Here is a 12,554-nt window from a genome sequence, read left to right as displayed (position 1 = left end):
CTGCACTCCAGCCTAGCTGACAGAGGGAGACTGTCCCCCCCCCCAAAAAAAAAAAGACAGGTTGGAGGTCCGAGAGAGAGGTATAGAAAAAATATCTTTTGGCCAGGCAAGATGCCACACACCTGTAATCCCATCATTTTGGGAGGCTGAGATGGGTTGATTACCTGAGGTCAGGAGCTCGAGGTCAGCCTGGCCAACACGGTGAAACCCCATCTCTACTAAAATACAAAAATTAGCCAGGCGTGGTGGCACATGTCTGTAATCCCAGCTACTCGGGAGGCTGAGGCAGGAGAATCACTGCAAGTCGGGACATGGAGGTTGCAGTGAGCCAAGATTGCACCACTGCACCACTGCACTTTAGGCTGGGAAACAGAGTGAGATTCCATTTCAAAAAAATAAATAAATAAAATAAAAAACATCCTTTGAATTTGGCAGTTAGTAGTTACTGGTGACATTCATGATGAAGTGATGGAATTCCTAGAAGCCATATTGCCAAGAGCAGTGGGCTCAGTTGTGAATGACTGTATGCCTGGCTAGGAACAATGAGGATACTAAACACATACACAAAAATATTAAATACATTTGGCAATTTATACATTAAATATTTATTAATGTTTTGGGATTTTTGTGTATCAGTAATCATACCTAGTAAAAAGAAAGATCAACATTCAAATTCTCCAGAAATGTTGGGTGGCCAGGTAAGGAGGAAGAAGAGCATTTTGAAAACCAAAACCAAAACCAGGAAAAGCTAAAAAGAGTTTCTTCCAAATCTCCTAAATTCATAGAGGCTGAATTCACATCTTCAGTCTCTATCCCCCAAAGTGAATTTTAAGGGACTTGAGAAGCTTATATCCCATCTGAAAACATGCTGCATGATTTCCTCTTTCATGTCTCCAGCTCCGTACGTTTCTGTTATGCTTTGCTAGTAAAGAAATTTTACGTTTTTGTCTTTCCACCAATCATATCATAGTCCCCTGTTGTCACTCATGCAGTCAGTGTCTTTTTCTTTTTTTTTTAATCTCTAGCACCTAGCATGTAGCTAGCACATAATAGATTCTCAATACATATTTGCTGAGTGGCCACTATATCATTATATCAATATTAGAATACTCAATTATTACCCTAATGAAAAAGATAGATGGATTTCCTTTATAACTGCCACTTTGAGTTTTTTTCAGTTGTTTAGAATAAGAATGAAAATATTTACATAATTAATCTGCAAATAGTGAATGCCAACAAAAATGTAATTCTTAAAACCCATATTGGTGGGGCACAGTGGCTCACACCTGTATTTCTAGCAATTTGAGAGGCCAAGGTGGGAGGATCACTTGAGTCCAGGTGTTCAAGACCAGCCTGGGCAATATAGTGCTATCTCACTTCTACAAATAATTTTAAAAAGTATCCAAGCATGGTGGCATGTGACTGCTACTCAGGAGGCTGAGGTGGGAGGATTGCTTGAGCCCGAGTGGTGGGGCTGCAGTGAGCCAAGATCGCACCACTGCCCTCCAGCCTTGGTGACAGAGCAAGACCCTGTCTAAAACAAAACAAAACAAAAATCTATATTGCCATATTGTTGTTCATGCCATGTTTGTTCCCTTGGGAAAAGAAAATAAAAACCTCAGTTTCTAAATTTATTTGTTTTCTAGAATGGGACTTAGCAGGTGGTCTTAGAAGAAACTACTTTGCAATAACTTATTTTAACATTTTCAAACAAGAAATATAAAAACTTGAACTCACTCCTTTTTTTTTGATTTCACTGGTCATCTGTCAAAAACAAACAAGATATAATTAAATCAAGGAGAACATTTTAAAATTAATTTAAATTATTTAAAAATTAAATATATAGTTTTAAATATATTTATTATTCCTTTTAAAAACACCGGTTATATTGAGATTGTCGTAACTACAAATTAAAATGATCTAAGGATAAACTTTTTAAAGAGAAAACATAAACTTACAGTTTGAGGATAATCAGGTGGTGGTAATAGAGGTGTTCTTTTATCCAGTGTTCTGTCTAAATTTCTTTTGGCTCCATCAATTCTGAAATTTATAGTTAGAAATATGACTCTCTTGATAACATTATCGTAAGTTACTAAAACATTACAATTTTAGCATTTTTCCAACTATACTAAGAGATATTCAAGAGTTATCTTACTGTATTTTTTTATGAGAAACAAATCCCAATAGACATTATCAATGAGACCTTAATTTTTAAATAATGCATATATATGTAACAGGGTGAGAATAAAAATCAAAATCAAATTTTTTCAAGTATAACTTACTGACCATTTTAAAATTAATCCCAATGGATAGTGGGCTCTTATATGTATCTCTGTTCAAATGTCTGCCAGTCTGTCAGAGAAGCCTCCCTGTATCCCCTATGTTAAGTAGCACCTCCTTCGTTATCCATCCATTTTATCCTCATTTATCTTGCTTCAAAGCACTTACCATCATTTTTATACAATATTTTGTAAACTGTTTTATTCACTGTGGTTATCCTCAGTGCCTAGAACAGTACCTGGCACATAGTAGCTGCTCAAGAAACAGTTTACCTTCAAAACTGCTTATAGATTTTTTACATCCATAAGATATAATTTTCTCTTTAAATTAAGTTGTATAATCCTATTGTGTAATCCATTAATCTGTCAATAAATATTTACTGAATACCTATATTATGCAAATAACAATACTAGATCCTATTAAAATATAACAACAAATCTCAAGGACTGATGAACTGACTGAGAAGAAAAACAGAGTGCCATACAGGTACCCTGTGGTTCAGAGAGGGGACAAGTTCACTTTCATCTGTGAAGGCCACATACACATGTTACCATTAGCAATGAGCTTTAAATGAAAGAGAGGATTTCAGGTGGAGACATAGTTTTCCTGGGATCTAAAAAACAAAGACCCCAAGGAACAGGAAGGCAAGGAAAGGATCAAAGGAGGAAAAAGGAAGCAGGGGTCGTCCAATCCACCCAAAGGTGACAGTGTCAAGTGGAGATAAGTCTGGAGAAGTGGATTGAAATATCCAGCTAAAGGCCTCAAAAACAAGCTTTTTAATCCAATAGACAATGGCAAGTAATCGAGAGGTTTTGAGCTTGGAAACATATTTAGGAAGACAAATCTAATAGTCTATAAGGCTAGATATACTAGAAGAGATGGCCAAAGAAAAAAGCATACAAGGGAATTTAAAAGAGAATTCAGAAAAGATTGGAGGGTGTCAAGTATGACAGGAATGAGGAAAAACAACAATTGAATGAGCAAAGGAGATACCATCAGATAGGTAAGAAGAGAACCAAAAGAAAAAAAAAAGAAAAAAAAATCTGAAGGAAAGGGCATCCACTGGAGCCATAAAACCATAGATTGGTAGATGGCATAAAGAAGGACCATGTCTGTTTTGCTCACTGCTTTCGCCACACCACTTAAATAGTATCCATCAAGATGTAGGAGCTCAATAAGAATCTGTTGAATGAATGATCAGAATAGCATATCTGGAAATGATCTTGCATATCTAGTTTAGTACCTTACCTGATAGATGAATCCTCTCAGCAATATCAGCTGTACCCTTGGGACTCCAGGGGCACAGCTTGAGAGAACCATGAGAGTACTGTGAGATGGGTGGGGATGTTGGAAGAGAGGTGGCAGTCATGACTTTATTTTTTAAATTTTTGTGGGTACATAGTAGGTGTATGCATTTATGGGTTACATGAGATGTTTTGATACAACCATGCTATGCATAATAATAATATCAAGGTAAATAGGGTATCCATCGCCTCGAGCATTTATCCTTTGTGTTTCAAACAATTCAATTATACTCTTTTAGTTATTTGAAAATATACAATTAAATTATTTTTTATTATAGTTACCCTGTCATGCTAGCAAATACTATGTCTCTTTTTTTTGAGACAAGAGTCTCGCTCTGTCCCCCAGGCTGGAGTGCAGTGGAATGATCTCCACTCACCAAAACCTCTGCCACCCAGTTCAAGTGATTCTCCTGCCTCAGCCTCCCAAGTAGCTGGGATTATAGGCTCAGACTACTAGGCCCGGCTAATTTTTTGTATTTTTAGTAGAGATGGGGTTTCATCATGTTGGCCAGGCTGGTCTCAAACTCCTGACCTCAAGTGATCCACCTGCCTCAGTCTCCCAAAGTGCTGGGATTACAGGCGTGAACCGCTGTGCCCGGCCCTTTTTCTCTTTTTGTACCCATTAACCATCCCCAATTCCCTCCCCTCATCTCCCCGACTACCCTTCACAGTCTTTGGTAACAATCCTTCTATAATCTATCTCCATGAATTCAAAGAGTTTAATTTTTAGCACCCACAGATAAGTGAATGAGTTTAATTTTCAGTGCCCACAGATAAGTGAAAGCATGCAATGTTTGTCTTTCTGTGCCTGCCTTATTTCACTTAACATAATGACCACCCATGTTGTTGCAAATGATAGGTTCTCATTCTTTTTTATGGCTGAATGGCACTCCATTATGTGTATGTACCACATTTGCTTTATCCATTCATCTGGGTTCTTTGTTTTTGTTTTGTTTTCTTTTTTAAAGCAAGTTTATTAGAGAAGTAAAGAAACAAAAGAATGGCTACTCCATAGACAGAGCAGCCCATTCATCTGTTTATGGACACTTAGGTTGTTTCCAAATCATTTTTTTGTTTTTTGTTTGTTTTTTGTTTGTTTTGTTTTTGTTTTTTGAGACGGAGTCTGGCTCTGTCGCCAGGCTGGAGCGTGGTGGCGTGATCTCAGCTCACTGCAACCTCCGACTCCCTGGTTCAAGCTATTCTGCCTCAGCCTCCCAAGTAGCTGGGACTACAGGTGCGTGCCACCACGCCCAGCTAATTTTTGTATTTTTAATAGAGATGGGGTTTCACCATGTTGGCCAGTATGGTCTCAATTTTCTGATCTTGTGATCCACCCGCCTCGACCTCCCAAAGTTTTTTTTTTTTTTTGAGACAGAGTCTCGCTCTGTCACCCAGGTTGGGGTGCGGGTAGCACGATCTCAGCTCGCTGCAACGTCTGCCTCCCAGGTTCAAGTGATTCTCCTGCCGCAGCCTCCTGAGTAGCTGGGATTATAGGCACCCACCACCAGGCCCAGCTAATTTTTGTATTTTTAGTAGAGACAGGGTTTCACCATGTTAGCCAGGCTGGTCTCGAACTCCTGACCTCAGGAGATCCACCCCTGTTTGCTATTTTCATGTCTTCTTTTAAGAAATGTCCCATTTAGATCTTTTGCCTATTTTTAAATCGGATTATTAGATTTTTTTTTCCTACAGAATTTGTATTAGGCCATTCTTGCATTGCTATAAATAACTAAGACAGGTGTGGTGACTCATGCCTGTAATTCCAGTCCTTTGGGAGGCCATGGCAGGAGGATTGTTTGAGCCCAAGGGTTTGAAACTAGACTGGGCAACATAGTGAGACTTTGTTTCCAAAAACAAAAAAAGAAAAAGGAAATTTTTAAAAAAGAGCAATACCTGAGACTGGGTAATTTATAAAGAAAAGAGGTTTAATTGGCTCCTGGTTCTGCAGGCTGCACAGGAAGCATAGCAGCATCTGCTGTTGGGGAGGCCTCAGGAAGCTTATAATCATGGTGGAAGGTGAAGGAAGAGCAGGCATGTCACATGGTGAAAGCAGAAGCAAGAGCAGGGATGGGAGGCACACTTTGAAGCAACCAGATCTCACGAGAACTCACTATCATGAGGACAGCATCAAGGGGATGGTGCTTAACCATTTATGAGAAATCTACCCCCATGATCCAATCACCTCCCACCAGGCCCCACCTCCAAAACTGAGGAATACAATTCAACATGAGATTTCAGTGGGGTCACACATCCAAACTTATTAGAGTTGTTAGAGCTCTTTATATATTATGGTTATTAATCCCTTGTCAGATGAGTAGTTTGCAAATATTTTTTCCCATTCTATGGGTTGTCTCATCACGTTGTTATTTCCTTTGCTGTGAGGAAGCTTTTTAACTTGATATGATCCCATTTGTCTATTTTTGCTTTTGTTGCCTATATTCATGGGGTATTACTCAAGAAATCTTTGCCCACTCCAATATTCTGGAGAGTTTCACCCAGTTGTTTTCTTGTAGTAGTTTCATAGCCTTAGATTTAGGTCTTTTTTTTCTCTTTTGAGACAGTGTTTCAATCTTGTTGCCCAGGCTGGAGTGCAATAGCATGATCTTGGCTCACCGCAACCTGTGCCTCCTGGGTTCAAGCAATTCTTCTGCCTCAGACTCTTGAGTAGCTGGGATTACAGGCATGCACCACCATGCCCAGTTAATTTTGTATTTTTAGTAGAGACAGGGTTTCTCCATGTTGGTCAGGCTGGTCTCGAACTCCCGACCTCAGGTAATCCACGCGCCTTGGCCTCTCAAAATGCTGGGATTACAGGCGTGAGCCAGTGCACCCGGCCTAGGATTGTTTCTTCTATATCTGTGAAGAATGTCATTGGTATTTTGATAGAGATTGCATTGAATCTGTAGATATTTGGGGGGTAGTAAAGACACTTTAACAATATTAATTCTGTTGGGCTGGTCACGGTGTGCTCCCAAAGTGCTGGAATTATAGGAGTGAGCCACCATGCCTGGCCTGGGTCTTGTTTTTTTATCCATTCAGCCATTCTGTGTCTTTTAATTGGAAAGTTTAGGCCATTTACATTCAGTGTAATGGCAGGACTTACTCCTGCCATGTTGTTATTTGTTTTCTGGTTTTGTGATCTTCTCTTCCTTCTTTCCTTCCTTCCTGTCTTCCTTTATTGAAGGTGATTTTCTCTGGTGGTATGATATAATTTCTCGCTTTTTATTTTTTGTGTATCCATTGTGAGGTTACCATGAGGTTTGCAAATACTAAAACCCATTATTTTATGCTGATAACAACTTAATATTGCTTGGATAACAAACAAATAAGCAAAAAGAAGAAAAGTAATAAAAACTTTTTTTTTTTTCCTAGACAGGGTCTCATTCTGACACCCGAGCTGGAGTACAGTGGTATGATCTTGTAACCTCTGCCTCCTGGGCTCAAGCAATCCTCCTTCCTCAGCCTCCTGAGTAACTGGAACTACAGGCATGCACCACCATGCCCAGCTAACTTTTTGTATTTTTTGTAGAGATAGGGTTTCTCTATGTTGCCTAGGCTGGTCTCCAACTGCTGGACTCAAGTGATCCACCTGCCTCAGCACCCGAAAGTGCTGGAATTACAGGCATGAGTCACCGTGCCCAGCCAGTAATAAAAACTCTACACACCTTGATTTCATCACCCTGCTTTTTAACTTTTTGTTGTTTCTATTTATATCTTATGATACTTTCTATGTCTTTTTTTTTTCTTGTTACAGAACAATAAACACCTTTATTACATAAGCAAAGACAGAAAGGATGAGGATTTATTTGCCTTTCTGGGCCTTGATTTTCCAAAGATAAAACTCCAACTCCCAGGCCTCTAGCACATAGCCATCTGCTGGGCCCCACTGTTCTGGCCTTGATGTGATGCACGCAAGATGCTTGCCCTGCTGGAACTGTTCCTCCAGAAGACTGCTGATTTTGGCATTCTTTTTCTTTTCATCATATTTTTCTTCTAAATTTTTTTAGATTGTTTTTTATTGAAAATCTCTTCCTCCTCAGGAGTCAGCTTGGCCCCCTTCTTGCTGCCCAGGGACAATGCACACTGGGACTTGCACCACTGTCAGTAGAGTGTGCTGTCACTGAGCATGATGCAGTTCTTCAACAGCATCTTGGTATGGACCAGTTTGTTATTGGACACATTGTAGACAACATTGATAATCCTTGTTTTGTATCTACAACACTCTGAGCCCTAGGAGAAATTCCCTACATCCAGCCTCAAGGTATGGTATTTCTTGTTACGTCCCTGAACACGGACTGTGTGGACGCAGCGGGGGCCAATCTTGTTGTTGGCAGCGGGGCACTCCAGATAATACTTCCACTTCTTGTGGGAGGGCTTACTCTTGCCCCTGTCTTGCAGCACTTATGCCAGATGTCCTGAGAGAAGCCCATTGCTTGGCACCTGTACTGTCTATGTCTTGAAAAATTGTTATAGTTATTATTTTGATTGGTTCATCTTTTAGTCTTTCTACTTAAAGAGTAGTTTACATACCACAGTTACAGTGTTATATTCTGTGTTTTTTCTCTGTACTTAATATTACCAGTGAGTTTTGTACTTTCAGATGATTTCTTACTGCTCATTAATATCCTTTTCTTTCTGATTGAAGTACTTTCTTCAGCATTTCTTGTAAGACAGGTCTGATGTTGATGAAATCCTTTAGCTTTTGTTTGTCTAGGAAAGTCTTTATTTCTCTTTCATGTTTAAAGCATATTTTTTCCAGATGCAGTAATCTAAGGTTCCTTCAGCACTTTAAATATCTCACTCCACTTTCTCTTGGCTTGTAAGGTTTCCACAGAAGTCTGCTGCCAGACATACTGGAGTTCCATTGTATGTTATTTGTTTCTCCTGCTGCTTTTAGGATCCTTTCTTTCTCTTTGAGCTTTGGGAGTTTGATTATTAAATGCCTTGAGGGACCAGGTATGGTGGCTCATGTCTGTAATCCCAGCACTTTAGGAGGCTGAAGGAGGTGGATAACTTGAGGTTAGGAGTTCGAGACCAACCTGGCCAACATGGCAAAACCCCATCTCTACTAAAAATACAAAAAAATTAGCAGGGTGTGGTGGCATGTGCCTGTAATCCCAGCTACTCAGGAGGCTGGGGCAGAAGAATCACTTGAACCCAGGAGGCAGAGGTTGCAGTGAGCTGAGATCGCACCACTGTACTCTAGCCTGGGGGACAGAGCAAGACTCCACTCCATCTCAAAAAAAAAAAAAAAAAATTCTTCTTTGGGTTAAATGTTAAATCTGCTTGATGTTTGATAACCTTCTTGTACTTGAATGTCAATTATCTTTTTCGAGGTTTGGGAAGTTTTCTGATACTATCTCTTTGAATAAACCTTCTATCCTGTCTCTTTCTCTACCTCCTCTTTAAGGCCAATTACTCTTAGATTTGCCCTTTGGAGGCTATTTTCTAGATCTTGTAGGCATGTTTCATTCTTCTTTATTCTTTTTTTTTTTTTTTTGTCTCCTCTGTGTATTTTCAAATACCCTGTCTTCAAGTTCACTAATTATTTCTGCTTGATCAATTCTGTCATTAAAACTGCTATTTTAAAAGAACACTGATCCATTCTTCAGTATTTCAATTGCATTTTTCAACTCCAGAATTTCTGCTTGATTTTTAATTATTTCAATCTCCTTAAGTTTATCTGATATAGTTTGAAATTCTTTCTCTGTGTTATCTCGAATTTCTTTGAGTCTCCACAAAACTGCTATTTTGAATTATCTGTCTGAAAGGTGACATATCTTTGTTTCTCCAGGATTAGTTCCTAGTGCCTTATTTAGTTTGGTGAGGTCATGTTTTTCTGGATGGCGTTGATGCTTGTAGAAGTTCCTCAGTGTCTGGGCACTGAAGAGTTAGGTACTTACTGTAGTCTTCGCAGTCTGGGCTTATTTGTATCTGTCCTTCTTAGGAAGGCTTTCCAGGCATTTGAAGAGACTTGGGTGTTGTGATCTAAGCCATCTCTGCATTAGGGGGCACCCCAAGCCCAGTAACATCGTGGTTCTTGCAGACTCATAGAAGTATCACTTTGTGGTCATGGATAAGATCCAGAAGTATTCTCTGGATTACCAGGCAGAAACTCTTGTTTTTTTCCCCTTACTCTCTCCCAAACATTCACAGCCTCTCTCTGTGTGCTGGGCTGCCTGGAGCTGGAGGTGGGATGACACAAGCACTACTATGGCCACCACCACTCAACCGTGCTGGGTCAGATCTGAAGCCAGCATAGCACTGGGTCTTGCCCAAGACCCACTGTATCCACTACCTGGCTACCACCTATGTTCACTCAAAGCCGTAGGTCTCTACAATCTGCAGGTGGTGAAGCAAGACAGGCTTCTGTCCCTCCCTTTCAGGTGGTGAGTTCCGCAAACCCCAGGTGGGTCCAGAGATCCCAACTGGGAGCTACGGACTAGAGTCAAAAACCTTAGAAATCTACCTGGTGTCTTATTATACTGCCGCTGGGCTAGCACTCGAACCATGAGACTCAGTTCTTCCCACTTTTCCCCCGCCTTTCCACAGGCAGAGGAACCTCACCCCATGGCCACCAACACCACAGGCCCATAGGGATCCCTGCCAGGCTACTCCCAATGCTCACTTAAGGCCCAAGCGCCTTCAGTCAGTTTGTGGTGAATGCTGCCTGGCCTGGGACTCACCCTTCAGGGCAGTGGGCTCCCCTCTGGCCCAGGGCAGGTCCAGAAATGCCACAAGAGCCAAGGCCTAGAATCAGGGACCCCAAGAGCCCACTTGGTGCTCTACCCCACTGTGCCCTACCTGGTACCTAAGATGCAAGACAAATTTCCCTTTACTTTTTCCTCTGCTTTTTTCAAGCAGATGGCATCTCTCACCATAGCCAACACAGCTGTGAATGTGCTTGGCCTTAACTGGATAATTTCAGACAAGCCAGCTTGTCTCAGAGTCTCACTCAAGGCCCACAGTGTACTGCCTGAGTATTGCTGATGGTTATTCAAGGCCCGAGGGTTCTTTAGTCAGTTAATGATCGGTCCTGCTATGACTGTGTCTTTCCCTTCAAGGCAGCAGTTTCCCTTCTGGCCAACGATGTGCCAATAAATGCAATCCAGAAGCTAGGGCCCAGAATGGGGACCTCATGACTCTGCAGGTGCCCTATCCTACCATGACTGAGCTGGTATCCCAGATGCAAGACAAAATTCTCTTTGCTCTTCCCTCTCCTCTCTTCATACAGAAGGAAGGGTCTCTTTTGGAGCTGCAAACTGCGCAGCCTGGGGTTGGGGTTAGGACAGGAGTGGCACAAGTACTCCCTTAACGGCACCTGCTGGTGTCTCAGTAGGTCATGTGCCCCTGCAGTCCACTGGATATGAGCTCAGCTCAGCACTAGAACTCACCTAGGAGTTGCAGTCCTTGTGGCCTAGACTGCCTTTCAAGTTTATTTAGGGCCCCAGGGTACTTTAGCACTCCATGATGAGGCTTGCCAGAGCTCAAGTTTTGACAACTGAGATGTGCGATTCTCCTCTGCCTGGGGCTGGCCTATATGCTCCCTCTGTGGCCAGGTATCAGCTGAGTTCAGCTCAGTTTTGCTTTCCACTGTGTCAGGGCAGCATTGAGTTCAATGCAAAGTCTCACGATCACTGCACTCTCCCTCCCCAAGTGCACAGATTCTCTCTCCGTGCCACACAGCCACTGCTGGGATGGGAGGTGATTGGTGTCAGCAATTCAAGACGGTCTTTCCCGCCCGCTTCAGTGCCCCTTTCAGTAATATGAAGTTAAAACAAGGTAATGTGAGTGCTTATCTGATTTTTGGTTCTTACAAAGGTGTTTTATTGTGCATAGACAGTTGTTAAATTTTGTGTCTGTTGGGGGGTATGTTCAGTGGAGCCTTCTGTTACACCATCTTGCTCTGTTCCCCCACCCCACTACCATGATCACTTTCTGAGGCAACCCAATTTATTGTTAGCGAACTCTTTTTTTTTTTTTGAGACAGAGTCTGGCTCAGTTGCCCGACTGAAGCGCAGTGCTGTGATCTCTAATCACTGCAGCCTCTGCCTCCCAGGTTCCAGTGATTCTCCTGCCTCAGCCTCCGAAGTAGCTGAGATTATAGGCATATGCCACCATGCCTGGCTAATTTCTGTGTTTTTAGTAGAGACGGGGTTTCACCATATTAGACAGTCTGGTCTCGAACTCCTGACCTCTGATGATCCACCTGCCTTGGCCTCCCAAAGTGCTGGGATTACAGGCATAAGCCACTATGCCTGGCCAGCTAGCTCATATTCTTAGAAACAAATTTCTTATATTGAGCTGTATCTTTGCAACTTCTAGTGTCTGAAGCTATACAGAAAAAGTCATATTCTTTGTCCATGTTTACTTATCTGGTTCCTTTAATTATTCCTGTCAATGAATTACTGCTTATTATGAGTTTACTATGTTTTAGGCATAGGCTTAAGATCTTTATATGCATTTAATTCTCACAACATTCCTAAAACATACACACTATTTATATCTCCATATTACAGATAGGAACATGAAGATAAATTACATAACTTGCCAAATTCACATGGCTAATAAGCTGCAGAGATGGTATATGAACTCAGGCCTGATTGATGGCAGAGGCTATACTCTAATTAAGTGAATCAGCTTCCTTCAAATTTCCTCACTCTCCTCTTGCGATGGTTTAAATGTGTCCCCCAAAAGTTCACGTGTTGGAAACTTAATGCCTCTGTCCTCATGAATGAATTAATGGATTAATGAGGGCTGTGCCCTCATGATTGGATCAATGTCACTATCAAAGGTGTGGACTTATTATCATTGGAATGGCTTTGTTATAAAAGCAAGCTCTCTCTTGTCCTCTCACCATGTGATGCTTTCCACCATGTTATCACTCAGCAAGAAGGCCCTTACAAGATGTCAGCACTATGCTCTTGAACTTCCCAATCTCTAGAACTGTGAACTAAATAAACCTCTATT

General features: G+C 41.3%; 1 protein-coding gene and 1 pseudogene across 1 annotated transcript in view; both read right to left on the bottom strand.

Moving 5' to 3' along the window:
• Positions 1–12,554, bottom strand: part of DNAH12 (dynein, axonemal, heavy chain 12) — a 261,319-nt gene that overhangs the window by 229,604 nt on the left and 19,161 nt on the right. Inside the window, exons 3-4 of the mRNA XM_011998427.1 lie at positions 1,959–2,040; positions 1,738–1,764 (exon numbers count right to left, since the gene is read on the bottom strand). Of these exons, the coding sequence (XP_011853817.1) occupies positions 1,738–1,764; positions 1,959–2,040 (109 nt within the window). The remainder of the gene's footprint in view (positions 1–1,737; positions 1,765–1,958; positions 2,041–12,554) is intronic.
• On the bottom strand, positions 7,387–8,014 carry LOC105552675 (annotated as a pseudogene).

Source organism: Mandrillus leucophaeus, unplaced genomic scaffold (genome assembly GCF_000951045.1).
Source record: "Mandrillus leucophaeus isolate KB7577 unplaced genomic scaffold, Mleu.le_1.0 Scaffold57, whole genome shotgun sequence".
In the NCBI taxonomy this organism is placed as follows: domain Eukaryota; kingdom Metazoa; phylum Chordata; class Mammalia; order Primates; family Cercopithecidae; genus Mandrillus; species Mandrillus leucophaeus.
This window is presented reverse-complemented; position numbering and strand designations above follow the sequence as displayed.